At 43.5% G+C, this 25,902-nt stretch overlaps 1 protein-coding gene across 1 annotated transcript in view; it reads right to left on the reverse strand.

Moving 5' to 3' along the window:
- Positions 1–25,902, reverse strand: part of LOC121291613 (ephrin type-A receptor 7-like) — a 630,124-nt gene that overhangs the window by 30,396 nt on the left and 573,826 nt on the right. The window contains exons 10-12 of the mRNA XM_041213056.1: positions 16,450–16,575; positions 14,147–14,332; positions 6,749–6,810 (exon numbers count right to left, since the gene is read on the reverse strand). Of these exons, the coding sequence (XP_041068990.1) occupies positions 6,749–6,810; positions 14,147–14,332; positions 16,450–16,575 (374 nt within the window). The remainder of the gene's footprint in view (positions 1–6,748; positions 6,811–14,146; positions 14,333–16,449; positions 16,576–25,902) is intronic.

Below are 25,902 nucleotides of genomic sequence, written 5' to 3' on the forward strand. Positions count from 1 at the left end.
ACTCACCCTCCCTCTCTAATGCACGTACTCACCCTCCCTCTCTCATGTGTGCACTCACCCTCCCTCTCTCACGCACCTATTCACCCTCCCTCTTTCTCACACGCGCACTCACCCTCCCTTGCCCACATGCGCACACACCCTCCCTCTCTCACACACGCACTTACCCTCTCCCTCTCAAACACACATTGATATGCGCACCCCCTCTCTCTCACATACCCACTCACCCTCTCTCTCACACACCTACTCACCCTCTCTCACACACACCCACTCACCCTCTCATACATACCCACTCATCCTCTCTCACACACACCCACTCTCACCCTCTCTCTCTCTCTTACACACACTCACCCTCTCTCTCAGACACATCCATTCATATGGACGTACGTATATACGAATTAGGAGCAAAAGTATGCCATTCAAGCCTGCTTACCATTCAATAGGATCAAGGCTGTTCTAGGTTTTAACCTCATTTTCCTACCTACACCCTTTTGCTTGTCTCTCTCTGACACACATGCACACACACACTCATCCACTCTCTCTCTCTCTCTGACACAGACATGCTCACCCTCACCTACTGACACACACACACACCCTCATTCACTGACACACACGTGCTCACCCTCCCTCACTGACCCATTCTCCCTCACCCATCCACCCTCACTTGCTCACTCACTCACTCACCCTCGCTTACTTATCCTCAATCACCAAATTGGCTGCGGGGGTGGGGGAGGTGCGATGAGAGCAGAAGGGACCAAGCGGCACTCGAACCACGGTGCCCACCAGGGAAGCGCTGAGAGCCACTTGGACACAGGGAGGAACTGGCGGAATGCTGGCAGAACCTGGGAATGAAGGGACAACTGGGAGAATGCAGCTTGTGCTGGGGGAATGTGGCTGTAGTTGGAAGAACATGAGAGGATCCAGGGGAACGTGGCCAGAGTCAGTGGAACACAGGGATACCTGGGAGAATGTGGCTGGAGCTGAGCCAAAGCACTTTAAGCCGAGTTGAAAAGCATAATGAATGGAGGCTCCGCGCCTTCCAGAGGTGCCAGTGTTCGCTGTTCCACCAATCACAGCCTGGTTCTCTTCCATGTTTGCTTCTGATAGGTTCAATAAAAAGCCTATCAGCAGCAAATGCAGGGGAGAAACAGGCTGTGATTGGAGGAGCAGTCCCCTGCAGAAATCTTCAAACTCACTAACCCATCCTACCGGCATTTTCAACAAACGCTCTGGGGGCCACATGGAGAGGATTTGCCCGGGTTGGACAAGTCTGTTCTAAATCATTTCACATACAGTGCATTAACTCCAACTGTCTCTAGGCAAAAGTAGCAGGCTCTCTGCTCTCTCCTGAATCATGCCATGAGCCGCCAGAACAGGAAGATGGAGAACAAAAATCTATCAATCCCAGATTTAAAATTAATAATCGATCTAGCATCAAAAGCTCTTTGTGGAAGAGATTTTAAACATCTGCCACTGAGAGTTTCCTAAATTCACTCCTGAAAAAATTGGCTCCACTTTTTAGACTATGCTCATGGACCTAGATTCCCCATTGAGCAAAAAAGGCTTCTCCTGATCTCCCCTATCCGTTCCCCTTAATACCTTCAAATTCGAGAGAAAAGGGATATTTAAATGCTGCTCGACCAGCCTCTGCAGTGGTAGACAGACCTTGCCACCGTACAATTTTTGGTGCAAGGTGACACTTCTGCAGCTCTACAGAAGACAAGAAGCAGATGAGCAATGTTGGGTGATGATACAAAGAGAACCATTCTCTGATTACTGAATGATAAGAAAAACGAAAAATATCAGAGGATAACACATCTGTCGGCTTTCCTACATTTCCCAACTAGCCTCAGCTCAAGAGCAGCAGTGGATGAGGCTACAAGGAGTGCGAGAAAGACTAGCACAGCTGGAATGGGACCCAAAAGAGAAAGAAAATGATGTATGAACCAAGAGAGGGGATATTTAACTTGCTATTGTCATGGGTTAGAAGATCGCATCTATATCTACTGTATATGCTGGTTCCTCAACCAAACGATGCTGTAGTGTCATCGAATGCCTGGGATGTTTTAATAAAGAGAGCAGGCAGCAAGGAATTTTCAGAGCATCTCTCGCTAGCTGATACAGTAATAAAATAGGAACAAGAGGAGGCCGGTCAGCCCTTTGAGCTCACTCCACCACTGAATTAGATCATGGCTGATCCATGCCTGAACACACTTTATCTACCTATGCTCATGCTCCTTGATATCCTTGCCTAATAATATTCTATCAATCAGCGTCGAAAGCTCCAAGTGACCCTAGTATCCAATGGCTTTTGGGGAAGTGAGTTCCAGATTCCTATTACTCTTTGTGTGAAAAAAGACACTTCCTGATTTCACTCCTAAGTGGCTCAGGTGTAATTTTATATCACGTCCCTTCATTTCCCATTCTCCCGACAAGAGGAAATTGTTTCTCTGTATCTTCCCCATCAAATCCTTTGAACATTTGAAAATACATCCAATCAGATCCCCCCTCAATCTTCCATACTTAAGGGAATACAGTGAGAATTATGCAACCTGTGCTCACAATTTAACCCTCTAAACCCTGGTATCATTCTGGTTAATCTTCACTGAATGCCCTCCAAAACCAATGGGTGGGATTTTCCAGCCCTGCCCATTGTTGGGATCATCTGGTCCTGCCAAACGCCAATGGATTTTCGGCTGGGCCGCCAAATCTCCCAGGCGGGTTCTGTCATGACAGGGCTGGAAAATCCCATTAACTAGCTCCATTTTGAGAGGTGGTGCTCGAAACTGAACACACTACTCCAGATGGGGGCCTGGCCAAGGCTCAAAATAACTGGAGCATCACTTCCTCCTCTTTGTGCTCCAACCACCCTGAGAGAATTCATTGAAACATCCCATTAGACTTCATGGATACCTGAGAGGTCTCCAGCCCATTTGGTAATGAATGATGATGCCCCAAGAATGGAAGGTCCTCAAAAGGAAAAATTGAAGAATTCATTGTATCGAGGGGGAGCTAAGGTTTTATTTAGCCCAATTGTAACATAGGGCAGAATTTTTTGCCCTGCGGGCAGGCACCAGCCTGACCAAAATGGGAATAGTGTACAGTGACGTCAGGCGAACGTCCCAAAGTCATTGCGTACTCGTGACATTTCACTCGGTGGGTGCGCGCAAGAGGCAACAGCACACCCACCAACAATTGAAAGGCCTACTGAGGCCCTTAATCAATTAATTAAATTGAATTTTTTGCTGCCCATCCAACCGTTCGGTTGGCAGGCGGGCGAATAGGCCAGGCGGCCTTTGAATTTTTAATGAAACCTCACCACAGGCGGGATGAGGTTTCGGAGAATAAATAAATAAACAGTAACATCTTTAAAACTCATTTTTAACATGTCCCCGCTCATGTGGCAGAGTCACATGACGGGACATGTTTTCCTTATTTTTGAAATTTTTTTATAAATGTTAAAAATGTTCAGCTCCCTGAGGCAACTCTGTGCCTTCAGGAAGCTTTCACTGAATGCACCCCCACGCATGCACTGACCTCCGCGCTGGCGCTCGCTCTCCTCCAGCCCCCACCCTAGCAGTGCTGAGGCTCTGAGTGTGCCTTTCGTGCTGGCTGGCTGCTAGCCAGCGTGAAATCGTGGTTGGGGACCGATTATGGTTGGTTTTGTGGCTGCTCCCGGGCCTACCCACTGCACCCGCTCGACAAAGTAACAATCCTGCCCATAGACACGTTTACCTGTGCTGAGGCAAAACATTTCTGATAAACTAAACATTGTCTTGAAAATGGTGGCCTTGGGGGAAAATGAGAGTTGAGCAGCAATGGAAGAGAACAAGATCACCATTTGGTGCCAGCACTCGATACAAGTTGCTTAATCAAAATGATCCTTCAGTCTATTGAGGGGAAGCAAACCCAATCAGAAACCACTGCAAATGAGTGCTACTCTCCTCTATTGATCACCAGGTGTATAACTGAGATCTGACTGCCTGCTCAGGTGGCATTATTCAAAGAACAGAGAATGTTGACAGAGCCCTGACCAACGCTCTCAAAACCATCAAAATTAATTATCTGGTCATTCACTCAATTGCTGCTCATGAAATCTTGCTGTGTGCACTTTGGTTGTTTAGAAGTAGTTCACTAGCTGATAAGCACTTTGGGATGTTCTAATGAGACAGTATGTGCTGTGTAAAGGAAACTTTTTCCCCCAATATCCTTATATTCTTGGGGGTCCCCAGGGGTCAGCATGAGGACTACTGTTTTTCAAAGTTAGTGTGCAGGGCACCATTTCAACATTTCCAGGTGACACAAAGCTTGTAAGTATTGTGAACTGTGAGGAGAATAGTGCTAGACCCCATGAAGACATAGACAGGCTGGTGGAATGAACGGGCACGTGGTAGATGAAATTTAATGGAGAGAAGTGCGAAGTGATGCATTTTGCATTTTGGTCGGAAGAATGAGGAGGGGCAATATAATCTCATGATATGATTATAAACAGGGACAGATGTAGTACCTGGGGGTACAAATGCATAAATTGTTGAAGGTGGCAGGTCAGGTTCAGAAAATAAAGAACGCATTCAGGATCCTGGGTTTTATAAATTAAGGCACAGTGTACAAAAGCAAGGAATTTATGTTGAACCATTTTAAAACATAGTGTGACATAGATATGTTTACATATGCTGAGATATCACACTGGCTTGACCTCAATTGGAGTATTATGTCCAATTCTGAGCAACGAGCTCTAGCAAGGATATGAAGGCTTTAGAGAGGGTGCAGAAAAGATGTATGAGAATGGTTTCGGGGATGAGAGACTTCAGTTCCGAGGATAGATAGGAGAAACTTGGACGTTTTCCTTAAAGAGAAGGTTGAAAGGAGATTTGATAGGAGTGTTCAAAATCATGAGATGTTGAGAACCAGAGAATTACAGATTTAAGGCGACTGACAAAAGAACCAAAGGTGACATGAGAAAGCATTTTTTCATACACAGTGAATGGTTAGGATCTGGAATGCACTGCCTGGGAGGGATGTGGAGGCAGAATCGATCTTGGCTTTCAGAAGGGAATTGGATAAGCACCTGAAGATAAAAACATTTGCAGAGTTATCGGGAAAGGACGGGGAGGGGGTGTTGTAATTGCTCTTGCAGAGAGCTGGTGTGGACTTGATGGGTTGGGTGGCCTCCTTCTGTGCTTTATTCATTGATTCTATGATTGTAACACTCTGTGTTTGTTCCAAAGTGGATCTGCTAGAGGATGAGGAGATAATATTTGGAAACAGAGATCAGTATTCATTCACAACACTGACACCACACTACTCCAAAGTTCACAGTTACCTGAACAATGACCCAGACTTTCCGGTCAGTTTTGAAGCGGGTATGTCTGATGCTGACTGATTTAATCTACTCACTTACCATTTTATCCTGGCTCCAGCAGGGATGCAAGTACAGGGTTGGGAAGTCAATTATCCAGCGTAATTCCAGTGCAGCTACACCCACTTTTCTCATCATGAACTGAAGCTATGCTCCTTAAGGTCTGTCTTCAGTTCATTGACTTACATTGTTTTACATGGAGCTGTCAACCCCAACACTGCCAAACTTCCCCTCACTGACAGTGTTAACTCCTGTTCAACCCTGATAGTGTTCACCTCCTCTCCCCCTCCTGACAGTGCTAACCCCCATACCCTTCGACAATATTCAACCCCTCTCTTACCCACAAAATTGTCATGCCCTCCCCCATCCCCCAGTGTTGACCCGTCCTCTCTCACCAACAGTGTTCACCCCATCTTACCACCCCTCACCCCACAAAAACACGAGAATGCTTAACCCCTCCGCTCCATCACACCATTACAATGCTGATTCTCCCAGCATCGGTTGGACAGGAGTCAGGGATTCCACGAGGTGAGTCAGGAGAGGGGGTGCCGGAGGGGGTGGGCCTTTGTCCAGGGTTAGTGGGAGGGGGTGAGCACTACCCATGAGGGTGCCAGTGAGCACTACCCAAGGTGCAGTAGGGGTTGGGTACTTTCCACAAGGGAGGTGAATGGGCTGGAGGTCAACACTGCCTGGTCGGATGTAGGGGCAGGCGTTAATACTGTCGGTGGGGTTGGTCTTTGTCCAGGGGCGGGGAAAGGGGTAGTGTGGGGAGATAAACATTGCCAGGTAGGGTCTGAGGTGTGGTTGATGTGGTAGACATTGCCAGGAGTGGGGGTGAACATTGCTGTGAACTCTGAAGTGCTTCAACACTTCAACTGATTTACTTTGTTGCATTGGTTTTATAACCGCAATGAAAATCTCTAAGTGAATCCATGTGAAAAACAGCATAAATGGGGGGCAAACAGCCTAAGACTCTGTGGTTCTGGCCATCTGATCCCATTGATGTTGGAATCACGCAGCAGTCCGGGCAGAGTAAAACCAGCAATCGGGGCTTTAAACCTTCCATGCAAGTACCGTAGATGGAGGTACATCAAGGTCCTGAGGTGCATTAGCAATTAGTCGGAGGCCTCTCCCCACATTAGGAGATTTGGATCAGTCTGTCATGTAAGAGAAGCCAGAGATTTCCCTTTCTGCTTTTCCATCCATCCTAGGCAGAGTTAGCGCCTATCCAGTTGGTGCTTCTTCTGGCAAATGGGAAACTCAAAAGATTATGAGCGATCACACTGTAGCTCATTAACAAATGGTGCTGTGGGTTGTTGTTCGGTTACAAATGCAATCCAGTTTTAGAAGCTATTTGGCTCAGAAACAGGCCAAATAAATCTGATGTCTTACCCTCAGGAACGAGTCCAACACTGCATTTCCCATGTATTCAACTACAATCATCATGGGTTTACCTGCAAATGGGAAATCACAATGTTAATGATCCTTAACACTACAAAACACACTGAAAAATTGTAGATACTGGACAAAAGCATTTTCAATTTACAAATTGTACGGTTCTTCTGACAGTCAAATGCATCATTGTAATGAGTTTACAGTCACAGCAAAAATAAAAAATTGTAAAAATTAAATAATTTTGACAAATTAGTGGTACCTAATATTTTGTACATTCTGTGTGACATTCTATCTTGGAGCACATTATAAATCCTGCAACTTACACACAAACAACTTCATGAGTGAAATAAGGCTTGGGATGTTGGGTCTGTATTTAATATTGGTTGAAAATTACAGAATTAAACATTTTTGAAAAGAGATTTATTGGTAAATGATGAAATAATGAAAAGGAGAAATTGTGCGTTAATTGCGGATTTTGAACAAACCAACCCATCGTGGTAGCACTCTCGCCTCTAAGTCAGAAGGTTGTGGGATCAAATCTCATTCAGAGCCTGGAGCATATATACTAGACTGGCACTCCCAGTGCAGTACTGAGAGAGTGCCACACTGTCTAAGATGCCATCGTGAAATGAGACATTAACCTGAAAACTACCCTCCAACAGAGAATGAACAGGGGTTCAAATAACAAATTGTTCAGTCAATTCTCAAGCAGCATAGGCATGGAAGAAAGGCTAGGAAACTTCTTAACCATAGAGCGCTCAAGATAGACAGGATGAGAGAAAAAAGAATGAGAAAAAACTTTACCAAAGAAAGAAACAATTTTACATAAATTTTTAATAAATAATGTTGAAATAGATAAATAATTTTTAATAAAGCTGCCCTCTGAGGTAGGTGTGAAGATCCCATGGCTCTAATTTGAAGCATGGAGAGTTCACCCCAGTGTCGTGACTATTATCCTTCAATATGTGAGGCTTCTTTATACAAATTGGCTGCCGCATTTCCTAAATTACAGTGGCCACACTTCATAAAGTACTTAATTAGCTGTTTAAAAAAATGCTTTTGGATGTCGTAAAGTCATGAAAGGTGCTAGAGAAATCAAAATTCATTCTTTCTTTGGTGAAGTTTTTTCTCATTCTTTCTTCTCTCATCCTGTCTATCTTGAACGCTCTATGGTTAAGAAGTTTCCTAGCCTTTCTTCCATGCCTATGTTGCTGCGCTTCAATCCTTGAGAATTGCCTGACTGACTTGTTCATTGAATCCCTGCTCATTCTCTGTTGGAGGGCAGTGTTCCCAGCAGCACAGCCAATGCTCAAGGACTGATCATGGGCAGGAACCCACACTGCAGTGCACTATGTTTCAAACATGCTTGACTAACCCCAACATATCTCTCAATTACTGAAGTAAACACCAGAACAAGTCTTTCATTTACCAGGTGAATGCAACTAAAAGGCTCGAGTGTAGTACCTGTCTGCAATTGGTCAAAGTGTAGGCCACACAGGCAAAGTATGCCTTACACTTCCAAACTGTCCATCATGCATAGAATCACAGAATGTTACACAGAAAAATGGAAAACTTATGGCACAGGAGTTGGCCATTTTGTCCATCATGCCTGTGCTGGCTGAAAATTATCTATCCAGGCTAATCCCACTTTCCAGCTTTTTCTCCATAATCCTGCAGGCTACAGAACTTGAAGTGCATATCCAATCTGATTTAAAATGCACTGAGGATTTCTCTGCCTCTACCAACCTTTCAGGCACTGAGTTCCAAACCTCACCACCTCTGGACAGGATGAGAGAAGAAAGGATGAGACAAAACTTCACCAAAGAAAGAAAGAATTTTACATAAATTTCTAATAAATAATGTTTAAATAAATAAATAATTTTTAATAAAGCTGCCTTCTGAGGTAGGTGTGAAGATCCCACGGCTCTATTTTAAAGCAGGGAGAGTTCACCCCAGTGCCGTGACTATTATCCTTCAATATGTGAGGTAATGAGAAAAGAAAGGGTGAAAAATATTTTCGATTCCCCTCTAATCTTTCCAGTAGTTACTTTAAATCGAAACTTCCCCTGCCCCGCCACCCACCCCGTTATTGACCTTTCTGTTAAGGGAAATAAGTCCTTCATAATCACTCTTTCTAGATTCCACATAGTTTTATACACTTCAGTTAAATCTCCATTCAGCCTTCTATATTCCAAAGAAAACAATCTTAGCTTATCCAATCTTTCTTCATCATTCTCCAATCAGGCAACATCCTTGTAAGTTTGTTTCTGCCCTTTCCAGTGTGATCACATCCTTCCTGTAATGTGGTGACCAGAAGTGTACGAAGCACTCTGTGGTCTAATTAGTATTTTGTAGAATTCTAGCATAACCCTCCCTGCTCTTATACTCTATGCCTCAGCAAAAAGGAAAGCATCCCATATGCCTTCTTAACCTACTTATCTAACTGTTGCACTCCCTTCAGTGATCTGTAGACATACACTCCAGATTTCCTCTTATCCTCTACACTTCTCAGTATCCTACCGTTTATTGGGTATTCCCTTGCCTTGTTTTCTCTCCCCACCTGACATTTCTATGGACTGAATTCATTTGGCACTTCCCTGCTCACCTGACCAGCCAATGATATCTTCCTACAATCTACAGCTTTCCTCCTCACAATTGGCCACAAGGCCGACATTTGTATCTGCAAACTTCTTTGGGTATTTTTTTTTTATTCATTCATGGGGTGTGGGCCTCAATGGCTGGGCCTGCATTTATTGCCCATCCCTACTTGAGAAGGTGTTGATGAGCCCCCTTCTTGAGCCACTGCAGTCCACGTGGTTTAGGTACACCCACAGTGCTGTTAGGGAGGGAGTTTCAGGATTTTGACCCAGCGACAGTGAAGGAACAGTGATATATTTCCAAGTCAGGATGGTGAATGACTTGGAGAGGAACTTCCAGGTGGTGGTGTTCCCAACTATCTGCTGCCCTTGTCCTTCTAGATAGTAGTGGTCATGGGTTTGGAAGGTGCTGTCTAAGAAGCCTTCATGAATTCCTGCAGTGCATCTTGTAGATGGTACACACTGCTGCTACTGTGCGTCGGTGGTGAAAGGAGTGCATGTTTGTGGATGTGGTGCCAGTCAAGCGGACTGCTTTGTCCTGGACGGTGTCCAGCTTCTTAATTGCTGTGGGAGCTGCACTCATCCAGGCAAGTGGGGAGTATTCCATCACACTGCTGACTTGTGCCTTGTAGATAGTGGACAGGCTTTCGGGAGTCAGGAGGTGAGTTACTCGTCACAGGATTCCTAGCCTCTGACCTGCTCTTGTAGCCGCAGTATTTATATGGCTAGTCCAGTTCAGTTTGTGATCAATGGTAAACCGCCCCCAGAATGTTGATAGTGGGAGATTCAATGATGGTAATGCCATTCAACTTCAAAGGGTGATGGTTAGGTTCTCTCTTTTTGGAGATGGTCATTGCCTGACACTTGAGTGGCACAAATGTTACTTGCCACTTGTCAGCCAAAGCCTGGATGTTGTTCAGGTCCTGCTGCATTTGGACATGGACTGCTTCAGTATCTGATTAGTTGTGAATGGTGCTGAACATTGTGCAATCATCAGCAAACATCCCCACTTCGGACCTTATGATGGAAGGAAGGTTATTGATGAAGCAGCTGAAGATGGTTGGGCTGAGGACACCATCCTGAGGAACTCTTGCAATGATGTCCTGGAGCTGAGATGACTGACCTCCAACAACCACAACCATCTTCTTTTGTGCTAGGGTGCTAGGGATGACTTCAACCAGCAGAGAGATTTCCCCCTAATTCCTATTGACTCTAGTTTTGCTAAGGCTCCTTGATGCCACACTTGGTCAAATGAGGTCTTGATGTCAAGGGCAGTCACTGTCACCTCATATTCGCCAAGACACCAAAAAGAATTTTGAAATAGTGCCATGGGAGGTTTTACTTCCAACTGAAAGGGACTGTGGCTCAATATCCTGGTATCTCCAGCAGGACAGCATTCCTTCAGTACTGCAATGGAGTATCAGCCTAGGTTTTATGCTCAAATCTCTGGATGGAGATGTGAAGTGAAAAGAGCTTTAAAAAAATCTCAGACTTTGCTCATTAACTGCATTCTTCCCATAGCAAACACTGTTTTGTATCGTACATGGATGCTCCCATTGCCATTGTAGAGTTGGGACTTTGGTAGGTATAAAAGCATATCCCACGGTGAATAATCCAACAACATTCTCTATGGCATCTTAAGAAGTTTCAGGCTTCCACCTCAGAAAATTACGTCACTCGTTTTTCCACAAAACTACATACAGGTCGGGGTTTTCCGGACCCGCTGTGAGTGAGGTGGCACCCCCGCCAGAGGTCCATTGACTTGTGGTGGGACCGAACAATCCTGGCGGTGGGTGCGTCCCTTTCAGTTAGATTTAGATAATGCTTTTAGTCTATAGTTGGGAGTCAAAACTGAGCAGTGGCAAACAGGAAATAAGTGGCGGGGGGTGGGGGGGTGTCCAAAAGCACAGTCAAAGCTCTTAACAGGGCTTTTAAGGTGGTAAGAGATATTGCAAGGTTGAGGTAGTTGAGAGAGGTTTCAGGGTGTGGTGGAAAAATGGTTAAAGGCTCTGCCACAAATAGAAACGAGAAGGCAGGAGGAATGCTCAGAAAGCCAATGTGTGGAGAGGTATAGAGCCAGAGGAGGTCACAGGCATTAGGATGGGCAAAATTATGTAGGAGTTTGTAGGAGACAATGAGGATTTTTCACTCAATGTGTTGAGGGTTGGGGAACCAATGAAGATCAGTAAGGACTGGGGACATATTCAATATTGCAGGCCGGTGGCATTCTGGATGAGTTGTTTATGGAGTGTGGAGTTGGGGAGAATACTCAAGAGGACGCTGATAGAGTTGACTCTGGATGTGACATAGACATGAAAGAGGACTTCAGCAGATGTGGGAGTGAGCTAATGATTGATGGGTAAGATGGAGGTTTCAGCCTAGCTGAGGGGACTGGTTGTATATGTGCTTAAGTCATTAAAGGTGGCAGGACAGGTGGAGAGAACAGTTAATAAAGCATACAGTATCCTGGGCTTTATTAATAGGGGCATAGCGTACAAAAGCAAGGAGGTTATGCTGAAATTGTATAAGACATGTACAAAGAACATGGAGAGACAACATAAAATAAAGGATACTATTCTAAAGGGTTTGCAGGAGCAGCCAGACCTAGGTGTATATGTATATAAGTCATTAAAGATGGCAGGACAGGTAGAGAGAGCTGTTTCTAAAGCATACAGTATTCTAGGCTTCATTAATAGGGGCATAGAGTACAAGACCTGGGAGGTTACGATGAACCTATATATGATACTGGTTAGACCTCAGCTGCAGTATTGTGTACATTTCTGGGTGCCACACTATGGGAAGGGTGTGAATGCATTGGAGAGAGTGCAGAAGAGGTTTATGAGAATGGTTCCAGGGATGAGACATTTCAGTTATGAGGAAAGATTGGAGAAGTTGGGACCGTTTTCCTTGGAGAGGAGAAGGCTGAGAGGAGACTTGATAGAAGTTTTCAAAGTCATGATGTGTCTGGACAGAGTAGATAGGGAGAAACTGTTCCTGCTTGTAAATTGATTGAAAACCAGAGGGCACAGTTTTAAAGCATTTTGCAAAAGAAGCAAATGTGAGGTGAGAAAGAACGTTTTCACACAGCAAGTAATTAGGAATTGGAACGTGCTGCCTGGAAATGTGGTGGAGGTATATTGAGCCATTCAAGAGGGCATTGGGTGATTATCCAAATAGAAACAATGTGCAAGGTTACAGGGAAAAGGCAGGATATTGGCACTAAGTTAAAATGCTCAGAGAGCCAGTGCAGACATGATGGGCTGAATGGCCTCCTTCTACACCATAACGATTCTGTGATTCTGTGAAAATTCTATGAAGACATTAATTAGATGTCAGCTAGAGCATTGTGTACAGTTCTGTGCGCCACACTGTAGGAAGGATGTGAACGCATTGGAGAGAGTGGAGAAGAGATTTACAAGAATGGTTCCAGGGATGAGAAACTTCAGTTATGTAGATTGCAGAAGTTGGGACTGTTCTCCTTGGAGAAGAGAAGGCTAAGCGGAAATTTGATAGAGGTATTCAAAATTGCAAGAGGGCTGGGCAGGGTAGATAGGGAGAAACTGTTCCCGCTTGTAAAAGGATCGAGAACAAGAGGGCACAGATTTAAAGTGATTTGCAAAAGAAGCAAATGTGATGTGAGAAAAAACTTTTTCACACAATGAGTGGTTCGAAGCAGGTTCAATCGAGGCATTCAAGAGGGCATTGGATGATTATTTGAATAGAAACAATGTGCAGGGGTATGGGGAAAAGGCAGCAGAATGGCACTGAATCAGAATGCTCATTCGTGAGCTGGTGCAGAATTGATGGGATGAATGGCTTTCTGAACCGTAACAATTCCATGACTCTGTGATGGGCTGGCTGTGAACTTTCAAGCTGAATTCAGTCAGGCAGGACACCCAAGTTGTACATGATAGGACTGAGCTTCACTGAGCATCCAGGAAAGGGTTGGGGTCAGGAGCCAAGGGTGACAAAGATGTAAACATGGTGCTAGAAATTGATCCATTTGCTTTTGGGATGTTGAAGTTGCTGATCACAATTCCCACTTTCAATGCCATGAAGATAGGCAGCATGAAAATATGATGCTGCTTCTTCATTTAGCTGATTGTAGTATTGGTGAGAGCAGGACTCATGTTGCTGGATGACTGAGTGTTCAGCAAGGAGCCAAGCAGATAGCAAGTAGTGCAACGAGCCTGCTCTTGTTAAAGACAGTCGGGCTCTCTTAAAAGCTGAATTACAGGAAGCTGTTGAAGAAAGAAAGTGGAGCACCACGGCAGAGAGGGAGCTCCCAGGTTCATGGCTGCAATGCTGGAAGCCTTAGCAATGGAGGTGGACGAGAAGAGATGCCATGATTCCACGGGCTGACAGGAGTCCCTCAAGGATGACCATCAGAAGGGATATGGAGCATGTGGCTGAGGAGTTCAATTCCTGGAGTCTAGTTCCAAGGACCTGGCAGCAGTGCCATAAGAAATCTAATTACCTCACGTGGGTTGTCAAGGTTGGTGAACAAGGAGCTCACACCCTCTACATCACTAACCTCTCACATTGCTCAATACACCACAACTTCCATCACTCACACATCAGCAGCCGCTGGCCCTCAGGTCTCAATCATAACATCCAGACACTCTATCTCATCATCATACCCAGCACCCACTAGTCTAGTGACATTACCACTATGCCCCCTTACATATATATATATATATATATACATATATAATTATAATTATTAAATATAATTATAATTGATATATAATAACAGCAATGTTTAAAGTAACAGACATCACCCCACTGAAATACCCACCTCTTGTGATAACTCCTTCAAGCCGGATGATGTTTGAGTGATCAAACTGTCCCATGATACTTGCTTCTGTCAGGAAGGTGCGCTTCTGTTTCTCTGAACAGCCAACTTTCAGGGTTTTGATGGCCACAGGGAGCTCCCTTTTACTCGGGAGCTTAAGACAGCCTCTGCAAACTTCCCCAAACTCCCCTACAGGAGACAACAAACTTTGTCAGCACAATTGACTATTTGCTTTCTGTAAGGTGGTGCAGTGCGGGATGCTGCTGTGCAGGTACTTGGAGGACAGGATTGCCATTATGTGTTTGTGTGATAGGAATGGGGTTTCACTACATGTTTGTTTAGGGGTTGTGGAGTGCTCTGTTTTTTGCATGTGGGTGAGGGTTTTTTTGTTTTACTTATTTGCATCAAGAGAGATGACATTACACATTTGTCAGGGGCTCAGGTGTGTGAACTTGGGATGGGGAGAAAGAGGTTAAGAGGGTCTCATTACCTGTTTGAAGGATGGGGTTAGACCTATTTGTTTGGACAGAGGGAGGTCATTACTGAGTTGCTTTGATACAGGGCCATGTTACTATGTATTTACCTAAGGGAAGGGGCTGATGTGTGCTTGGATTTGTTGGTGGGGCTGGGGGTCGGGGTGGTGTTCATTAATATTTGCTATAGGGAATTAACAAGAGAATGTTCCCCCCTCATCCCCCTCAGACAGAAAACATGAATAATTTTAAAATAATAACGCAACAGAGGTGAGATTGGAACTTATATGGAGAATTTATAGACTTGCGTTTCATTTTATCCTGTTTTGATACTCAAGTGTGCCTATTCATGATGTAAGTGAAACTTTACAACTAGAGTTTTGTTTGGAAAATCTTTTTCTCAAAAAGTTAAAGTCATGCTGATTTAAAATGAATGAGAACCATGAATAAACTGTCCTTGTTTATATAACCCAGAGTATGAAATGTCTTGTGTGATTTCCAATAAACAAAATACATAATCAGACATGCCCACTGTGAGATTGTCAGATCCTCAAAAAGTAATTGTCATATGTTAAGTGAGCTTACCCACAAAAGCAAGTAGCAGTAACTCCAGTTCCACTCTCACAGCAAAAATGAGCCTGTCCGTTAAATCAGCGTAAACTACAGAACACAGCAACATATTCAGGATGCTCAGGTGGTGGGTGCATGACGCCCAGAAGGCTGAACGAATGTAACTTTTCAAACACTCAGTCATTCAGAGGTGCTGTCTCCTAAACCCAGTAAAAGACAGATATTGGAGGGGCTGCCCCTGAGGGGAACAGTGCCAACTTTGGCAGAGATACTGAGATAAATGTGGTGCCACAGATGCTTCTGAGGGCATTGAGGTCGACCTTCTCTGGGCATTGAGGTCAACCTTCTGAGGACACTGAGGTACACCCTCTGAGGGCATTCAGTTCGACCTTCTGAGGGCATTGAGGTCGACCTTCTGAGGGCTTTGAGGTCGATCCTCTGAGGGCATTGAGGTCGATCCTCAGGGCATTGAGGTCGACTTTCTGAGGGCATTGAGGTCGACCTTCTGAGGGCATTGAGGTCGACCTTCTGAGGGCATTGAGGTCGACCTTCTGAGGGCATTGAGGTCGACCTTCTGAGGGCTTTGAGGTCGATCCTCTGAGGGCATTGAGGTCGATCCTCAGGGCATTGAGGTCGACTTTCTGAGGGCATTGAGGTCGACCTTCTGAGGGCATTGAGGTCGACCTTCTGAGGGCATTGAGGTCGATCCTCTGAGGGCATTGAGGTCGACCTTCTGAGGGCATTGAGGACGACCTCCTGGGATTTTTTTTTTGCCAGCACAATGAATAGTAATGTGAACGTTATTAGTGGTGCAGTTTGGGATTTTCCCTGGTCACAGGCAAGCTCAGTGCTGAACATAATCAAAGTGTACAGCCTAGAGCTGACTGAGTACTCAGCTTACCCATGCTGGTAGGTGATGTGGCTTCACGTTCACAGGGTTGAATGCATATTCTGCAACTACTGAACGAAAAACAAATTTGTTTAAACCCACTGCTTCGAGCCCAGTCAAAAAGCTGAGCAAGTGACATGCTCCCAGAGATTTGTCACTTTGAAAATGATGGAACTGCGATGTATGAGACTAATCTCCGGGATCACTACCTTTCCTTCTCTACAAAGAAGTATCTGATCCATATAGTCACAACTTTATGACATGCCTAGTGAGAGCTATTTTCAATGGCAGTTGTCAGTGTCTTGAGTTTGATTTTAGCTAAAATTGCAATGCCCTGTTTCTCTGTGTAGAAAATGTAATAAAATAATCAATACCGCCTCCAATAACTCTCTCAATTTTGATACAGGAAAGGTCCAGTTCTTTGGCAAAAAGATGTACTGCTTGGATGGGATCTTCACAAGTTTCTGGATCAATATAGGTTCTTCGACTTGGAATCTTAACTGCAAAAAAAAAAGAAAAGACAGTCTACGTTCATATGAGAGTAGAGACAAGAGCCCAACATCAGCAAAATAATACAATAAGCTGGTGCAGAGTTCAGGGCTCAGCCAACATTTACTGATATTGCTCTCTACAAACCATTATTAGCACAAATTGAAGATTCCTCATTGGTCCCTTTAGCACATCACGTAGTCTACTTCAGTGCAGGACTGAGATGTGGCTCAGAGGTGCTAGAATGCCATATAAATACAATTTATTCCCTTATGCACACATCATTATATCCCTCTGTATTTGTGTTCCTTATAGGGTCCACACCATCTCCCAGTTCTTTGACAAGCTGAAGTCGATTTAACATATTTCAAATCAGAGGAGGAAATACGTCTCATGCAGATGCTTCCACCGCCTGACCTTCAGCGCTCTCTTTCATTCCAATCATGAATTCCTTTGCTTACTTATTTTTAACAGGACAATGTCATATACCATAGCATCCAATTTCATAATCCAGGGCAAGCAGAGGACGTTGAAAAACTGAAGGAAGCCTTCACTTGAAGAAGGGTGAGTTTCTTCGTTCAAACTCCTACCCGATCTCTATAAACAACAGGCTTGGGGTCCAGCGCTCAAATTACAGTGTCAGAATCAGCAAGTTAAACTGTTTATTCGTTTCTGCAGGTGACCTAATCGTACCTACATGTTCTTAAATTTTACATCAGATCTTAACTGTAACAGTGAGACAGTCCACATTCATGTGAACACGCTCCTTAAAGCCTCTCTCTTTGACCAAGTTTTTGGTCAACTGCGCTAATATCTCTTTATGTGATTCAATGTCAAATTTTGTTTGATAATACTCCTGTGAAGAGCCTTGGGAAGTTTTACTATACCATAAATACAAGTTGTTGTAAAAGAATGGAAGAAGGATTAGCTCGGTAGCAGGACCAGTTATGGGTTTAAATGGCTTAATATTGTTCCCGATAAAAATTCTATCCCAGAAGTGTACTTATTTCAAGTTGAGTCAATTTTTGTAGCCTCTCAAAAAGTAATGCAATTTATTAAAATGATATATTAAAAACAACACTTTTGTAGTTCCTGTTGATAACACCGATACCCATAACAACTCAATAAATAAAATCATTAAAATCTCTGAACATTTTTCACCTGACGTTTTTATCTTCTTTAAGATGTTTCAATTAAAGATTGGAATCTTGTGGAGGCAATGGGGGTCTGGGTTGTCGGCTGAAAGCCAGCAAGAGTGAGCGTCGCCCCTTTTTGGGAAGGCACGTCACACCTTGTTCCAATCAGGCACTTGGCAGGCCTTCCTGTGGGGTCAAGGAACCTGGGAATGGAAGTCCCACTTATCGAGAACTTGCCAGCCAATCAGAGGCCGACATCTCTATTGAATTACATTGCCACCTAGAGGTGGTGGCTGCTGCCAGTACTACACACACCCAACACATAAAATAGTCACGGATCCCAGGTCAGGGGTGAGCAATGGCTGGAGGGCGGCGGTGGGATGGGGTGGGGTTGCTGGGGAGGGGAGCCAACAGAAAGGGCAGAGAGGTGGCTCTCAGAAGCTCCCCCTTCCAGGTGCTGGGCCCTTTGATTAGGCATTGAGTGCCTTTGAACAGGGATCCCCCCCCACAACACTGCCGCACCCCCCCAACCACCTTCCTTCCCCCCCACTGCTCCATGAGATCCCTCAAGCAACTCCACACGGGACTATCTGTAGTGCTCCCTGCATGGCGAGACCCCTACCTGCCAGTGGCTTAATACCAGTGGTGGCAGGATGGGCTGAATGGCCTACTTCTGCTCTTACATCTTATGGTCTTAAGTTGCCTAAACATTGTATTTTGCATTTTCCAGTGCCTTCATTAAGGTTTTCAATTTGAAAGCAAAAATGAAATAACTCTCATTTACATTGCAACATCCAAAGGGCATGGTAGAATACAAAGTGCTTTATAGCCAATGCATTATGTTAAAGTGCAGCCACCATTGTTATGTAGGGTGATGCCAGCCATGAGTTAAGCTGCAGGGGCTCACACAACTCGCTGGTGCACTATTTCAGTCAGCTGAGAGCCAGGTGCAAAGTTGTGCCGTCTGAAGCTCTCAGGCACCATCAAAGTGGCAGTAATTGTGTATTGCTCCTTCAACTCTCCTCATTTCAATCCTGCTAAATACTGCCCTACATCACTGAGCCACTTCATGAAATACCACTTGCATTTGATCAATCATCAATCAGGGATTTGGATGCTGGCTTCATCTGTCATCTGTTTGCAGATGATTTTGGCTTCCATCTTGGATTTCTATTAGCTTCATTTGTCCCTTGGCTCTGCTTTGCCTTCAAGCATTGAAATTTGATGGCTGGCTCCTGTCTGAAACCCCTTTGAGCTTTTCCAAAGTTCTAAGTAGTTTGAAATGGAAGAAATAAGTTTCTTTTCTGAAGTTTGCCAATATGACAGACACAAAAGAACAAAATTAGTTACTATGTGCAAGAGCAAAAGACTATATGTTCCTATGGAGTCAATCATAACTTGCTTCCAATTCAAAACGAAACAGATTCCAATGCTTGAATGGCCTCAGCTCTATTTTCCAAGGGACCGGACACGGGGCAACAATGGAGGGGAAGGTTTTCTTTCAGGGAGGGGGCACAAAAAGCTTCCATGCTTGTTCTGGCTGTATAAGTTTCGAAAAAAAAGCATTATACTTCCCTTTTTCTGAGTGGTCAACACTGGCCCACCTTAAGAATCACTGGATCAGCATTTGGTAGCACTGAGCGCACTTTGTGTGGCTTATGCTTTGCCCATTGGTGCATCAAAATTGTATCCAGGTCCTACAAAGGTCATGGAACCCCGATTACCATATTGAAAATAGGTTACTGTCTGAGAAAGGCAGGCTTTAGAGCAGCCCATGTAGAGGCCCCAGTATGGCAGCATCCACCTTAGGAGCAGGAAAATGGCAGAAACTGATGCACTGCCCTTTTCATCTCACAATTACCCCATTCCTGCTAAATGAAGGCCATGGAAATCAGGGCCTAAAGCCTATTGCTATAAATCTGGACATTTTCTACATGTACGACACTACTGGAAATAAACTTGTGTACATAAAAGTCATCTGGTTAACACATATTTACATCAACAATTAGCTCCAGTTGGCCTCAGGACGTGTCAATTTAGGTCACTTTTTCAAAGGAATTCCTGAGCAATTGCCTTAAAGTAACAGGTCAGGGATAAAACTAGACAAAAGCAATTAGGGATGGACAACAAATGCTGGCTTTGCCAGTGATGCTCATGCCCTATGAATGGATAGAGAAAAAGAAGCTCAGCAGGCTGCAGCACATTAGTTGCCTGTTCTATATACTGCCTGATGTTCACTTCCATTGACTTCAATAGAATAGACCCATTGAGTGTGTTATATAATGTTTGTCCAACATGATTTTACCTGTTTTGCACCAAATCCCATGTCAGATTTCGCCTTTCCATTTCTACCAGCTAAACACCATGATCATGCTACAGATTCCAGATGGGCAAGTAGTCTTGGAGGTCAACCAACATATAATTCATAGCAGAGAGGTGATTATGATCTGATCTCTGCCTCACGTGAGGTTCAAGCTTTCCACTCAATATATATATATATAAATATATATATAATATATATATAGTAACTGGAACCTCTTATTAGATTACAGATCAGTAGCTTCTCTCCTCTTCAGTATATGGTATTCAATTGTAGAGTTATATCAAAATACGACAGTGCAATGTCTGGCATAACGTTCCTTAATCCTCCATGGGCATGTCGATATTGATTGCGGTGAAGCAATGTGAGAAAGCTGCTCTCATCTTTCCTTTTAATTGTGCTGTGCAGGTCAATGTTCCACTCCTACCAGACATCTCTCATCCAATCAATCTTTGGCTAATAGTGGACTCAATGTTGAACTCACCACCAAAGGCCTTGAGCATAATGGAGGTGCCTCACCTGGGACAAAATCAAATCATAATGATCTCATGTGCGCTGCAACAAATGACCCTTTCCTGGTTGAATGTGCGTTAGAATTTAAAAAAAATTATGCAGCAGCAAGTTGAGATGCCTTTATATTGATTCAGCTCATGATTTAAAATATCCTTTCAGAGCAGCCTGCTATAATAAACTGGATTAAGATCAGCATCACAGCATTGCATCATGAGTATTGAATAAATTTGTAGAGAAATTGTGTCTCATAATTTCATTTGTGACACTGTGCTATATTACAAATAAAATTGTTAAATGAGCTGTTCAGGTTTATTACATGTAAGAAAAGTTCTCAGTTGAGAGGAATTTTCTACCCAACATAAGGTATTGGGAGGTAAAGTCAATAAAAGGAAACATATTTAGCAAATAGACTGCATCTTGGAAATAATTAACAAACAAGTTTAGAGGCTTCTCTAGTTAATTTTATAATGATCCTAGGCCAGAGCCTGGGACATGGCTGGGGGGTGGGGGTTCATTTTTAAGTATACATCCAATGCCTTATTGAAAGTAACAATTGAATCTGTTCCCACTACCCTTTCAGTGTTATGGTATGGCAGGTGGTAATTTCCAGGTTAACCAAAATCGAAAGGGAAACTTGGCCAAGCTATCGCAACGATTTGCAACTTGTATTTTTAAATACGAGAAGGTATGTGCTCTGAAGTCAGAAGTAAAGATTCCACTCACCACTTTTGGAGATTTTAAATATTAAATTAAAACATTTATTAACAAAAGAAAAGAAAACTTAAACACACAATATTGCAGTTACTCAGTTAAATTTAGTCTTATAATACTTCCCAAAAGATTTCTACTCAGCTAGACTTGCAAATAAACACCTTTTCCAGGCAACAATCCAAACAGATTGTTAATCCATAAAACATCAAGTAATATTACTACAAAGGCCCCACTGTTGCTATAAGGGAGGTATTTCAAGGGCTTCCCTCTCCCTTGAAAATAGAAATCCAAGGTTAAAACAAAACCTTGCTTTCTGGAACAAGCATGCATTTCTCTGGGTTGGCTATAGGCTGCTTTTCACAGGTCTGTTTTCGCACAGTGCACTTTTCATGACCTCACATGGCCACTCGCTCAGACAGCTTTCAATATTCCCTTAAACATATTTTCTCCCCTTTTATCTCTAAACCCATTGTTCTAAACTTTCTTTGGAAGTTACCTTTCCCAGAATAAAAATCTCTCATGTTGTCATTATAGCCAGCACTTTAGAGAAAAAATAAACTTAATAACGTTGCCTCATTTAGTTACAATCTTTGCCAGCTGTAAAACTTCCTGTTTGAAATTGAACAGCTCACGTATCTCCTAATGCAAATTTCCATTCATCCTGTATCTACTGGGATCTCATCTTAGCTCGCCCATCTTGATTTCAAAATGCCAGCTTTTATACCAAACCTCTTTTATGATTTAAACCTTGCAGTCTGACTGCCTTCAGCTTAATTAAATTTGCCACATACACACACAGCCCCCACAAGCCTGCTTCACAGTATCCCACAATAATATTAGGAAAAATTATATTCTTACACCAGGCAATGCATTCAAGATCACAACAGCATAGTGTAAATTCTTGAATGGCAAGGGAGTCAAAAGTTATAGGATGCCAGACAGGAAGGGCCACAATTCAATCTTATTGAATGGCGGAGCAGGCTTGAGGGAACAAGCAGCCTACTCCTTCACCTATTATTTATGTACACTGATGTATTTGAATGTTTAATGTGATTGTTGACAAAGTTTATATGATACTTCTGTTTGACCTGTTGAGACATACTGGTTTGCTGCCAGCCTTGCCTGAGCCCCAGGCCTGAGATGATTTTCCCAACTCTTCCCTCCATGCTGGGTTCCCGGGCTCTGGTTCAGGTGGCTTGGTGTCAGTGTCAGTGCTGGCAGGGGATTTGGGTCTAGGCTATATCTCGGGCTTGGGTTCCATGCGGTGTTGTCTTCCTCCCAACTCCAATTCATCCACCTTTGCCAACCCCCTCAGCCCGGGCTGATATCTGTTGACAGCCAGCAATGAAAGCGAGTGTGATCCTGTTGCTGCCAGGTCAACACTGCTTCTGACTTCTGTCTCACATCCAGTGTAAGGCTCTTCAATTTCTTCAATGGGGACAGTCAGAGATACAATTCAAAACACAACAATGTAAATGGGAGAAGAATATTGAAAGGAAGTGGGCGCTAAATGAGAAATGATGTAAGAATGCAGATACTAGGATGTTTAAAAGTGACAGCTGCAGAGTGTACAGAGAGAGATAAGTGCAGGAAGTTCACTGACCATTCCACAGAGTCTGATTGATAACTGTAGGGACGATTAGAGTGAAAAACAAGCTGGGCTCCCTCCCCAGCTCAGGCACAGCAACTAGTGCTGACCAACTTAGCAGCCATTTAAACTGGGATCCAAGGCTTCAGAAGTGTCCATCCCAACAGCTACACGGTTTACAATTTAATCTAGAGGACTGAAGACATGGAAGTGAGGAACCCAATCCGGGAGCTTTTCATCAGCAGAGATAAGAAGACAATTGTTGTAATCATCAGGTCAATACCACATTGACGATAGAGCCAGGGATTAAAGAGCAGAAGTGGGGGGGGCGGGGTAGTGGTCAGTGGGGAAGGGAGACCAGGGCAAAACTGGGGCATGGGAAGAGAGACTAGGGAAAAGGTGGAAGGGGAAAAAAGAGTGACTGGAGCAAAGTGGGGATAAAGAGACACTAGGCAAACGTTTGAGGGTGGGTGTGTGGCGATGAGAGACGGGGGCAAAAGGAGTGGGGAAAGAGACCGGAATGAAAAAGAGGGAGGATGGGGAGGGGGGGGGTTGGAAGGATGGATGGGGAGGCTCGATGTGATGGAGGCGGAGGCAGGCATGGTGGAGGGGGAGGCAGGCGGGATGGAGGGGGAGGCTGGTGTGTGATGGAGGGAGTGATGGGTGCAATGGAGAGGGAGGCGGGTGTGATGGAAGGGTTGGCTGGGTTTGTGTGTGTGGTTGAGAGGTAAATGAGGCACATTTAGGCAGTAGAAGAGGTTAAATTCCTACTTGCTGAGGCCCTGCAATCTTCCATCTGGGGCTCAAAGCCTACCTTTCAATAGAGCGCTTTAATTTTAGCTAACAGTTTAAGTGGAAAATTATTGAGCGCCTTCTGGAAGTCCAAATAAACTACATCCATAGCATTCCCCTATCCACTACTTTAGTTATTTTCTCAAAAAAGTTCTGTTAATTTAGATAGTCATGACCTATCCTTTGCAAATCCATGTTGGCTTTCTCTAATCAGCTCAAATTTCTCTAAGTGCTCACTTACTCAGTTATTGAATTATAACTTCTCCAAAACAGATGTTTGACTAAAAGGCCTATAATTTCCTGGTTCCTCTCCCTCACTTCTCATTAATAAAGGAGTTACATTTGCAACTTTGAAATCTAAAGGGACAGTTCCTAAATTGAGAGCATTTTGGAAGGTTATGTCTAAATCATCTGCAATTTCCTCACCTGCTTCCTTTAAAATTCTGTGCTGAAAGCCACTCCTGAACACTATTATTCTTTTCTTACTCTTTCTTTCTGAATTATGTCAACTACAATGAGTCCCAGTCCTTGATTCATTATTAATTTCCCTGGAATATGAAATTTACTATCCTCTTACTCTTCTGTGAAGACTGATGCAAAGCAAATCCACAACAAATTTGCCATTTCCCCATCTTAATTTGCAATATTAATTGGCCACATTATCTCGACTCCCTTTTTTTCTAATAAAATCTCTGTGTTAACCTTGATATCCTTTGTAAGCTTTTTTTTGTATTTCCTTTTGCAATTCTTCGGAACTTTCGTATCTTCGTTTGTTGTTCTATCTCCCAGCCCCTGGATCTACATTATTCTTTGCACCTTTGTATGTTCTTTGCTTTAGTTGTATGCAACCTCTCACCTGCCTTGTCCATTCAGGCTGCTTTAATTGGTAAGTAGATTTCCTGGTGCTCAATTGAGCTAAATTGTGTTTTGAACGTACCCCACTATTCTCTATAGTATTACTCAATAACAGCTTTCACCAGTTTATTGTGGTCAGTCAACAACTTCAATGTGCTTCTACTTAATGTCTTTAACCAAATAAAATACCCAAAGGTGCATCACAGGAGTATAATGAAACAAAATTTGACATCAAGCTACATAGAAGCCATTAGGACAAATGACTAAAACCTTGTCAAAGAGGTAGGTTTACAGGAACATCTTAAGAAATGAGCGCAAGAGGGGAGGTACGATTTAGAGAGGGAATTCCAGAGCTTAGGACCTTGCCATGGCTGCCAATGGTGTAGAGAAATATCGGAGATATTCAAGTGGCCAGAACTGGAGGAGCACACATATCTTGAAGGATGGAGGGTTGGGGGAGATTATAGATAGCGATGAGTGGAGGCAATGGAGGGATCTGAAATCACGAGCAAGAATTTTACAATTAAGGCATTGCCAGACCAAGAGCTAGTGTAGGCCAAGCTACAACAGGGGTGATGGATAAACAGGACTTTACACAATTTGGACATGCGGGGGCTTGAGTGAGCTCAAGTTTATGCAGGGTGGACGATAGGAGGCAGATCAAGACAGCAGTGCAATAGTCAAATACAGAGGTCAGAAAAAAGCATATGTAACTGTCTCATGCCATTAAAGTTACCAAAATCTAATACCTCAATAACTATGTTAGGTTTCTTCTTTTCAAACCAGACATTGAGTTTGATAGATTATGTTCACTGTTATATCCAGGTAAATGCTCCCTTATTACTAAATTATTCACTAATTCTGGCTCATTACTCATTACTAAATCTTTTTAGTTTCTTACAAGAACATAGGCTGAAAAGTACTCTGATCTGATATTGGATAAAGTACAATCTCTCATTCATAAGAATAGCAATAACACAGATGACACCAATTACTGAAGAAAAATATTAATTTGGTGGAATAGGGTGAATGATCATCTGCATTAAACATCATCCCAGTTTGAAAAAGTGAATAAATTTGGAGCTGCCTCATTAATGATGCAGATTTCTATATATTTAACATTGCATTAATTAGTAATCGAATTGCTGTGACACTATAGAGGTGCAATGTATCTGAGCACTAAGACATAAGGGAGAATTTTCCCAGCATGTTTAGGGGCAAGCAGGGTGAGAAGCTCCCAGAAACCGATGTTGGGTCAGGTTTCCAATGTGATCTCACCTTCCATGCCCTGGTGGAACTGAAGGGGATTGCATCTGTTGAGTGAGTAATCAAACAGTTGCTGAGGTTGTTAAGAAGTCAGTTGTGAGGTGCTCTAGCCCTGAATCCTGGATTTCCCAGCCATGGGGTCTGTTTTCCAACCTGA

Source organism: Carcharodon carcharias, chromosome 19 (genome assembly GCF_017639515.1).
Source record: "Carcharodon carcharias isolate sCarCar2 chromosome 19, sCarCar2.pri, whole genome shotgun sequence".
Taxonomy (NCBI): Eukaryota; Metazoa; Chordata; class Chondrichthyes; order Lamniformes; family Lamnidae; genus Carcharodon; species Carcharodon carcharias.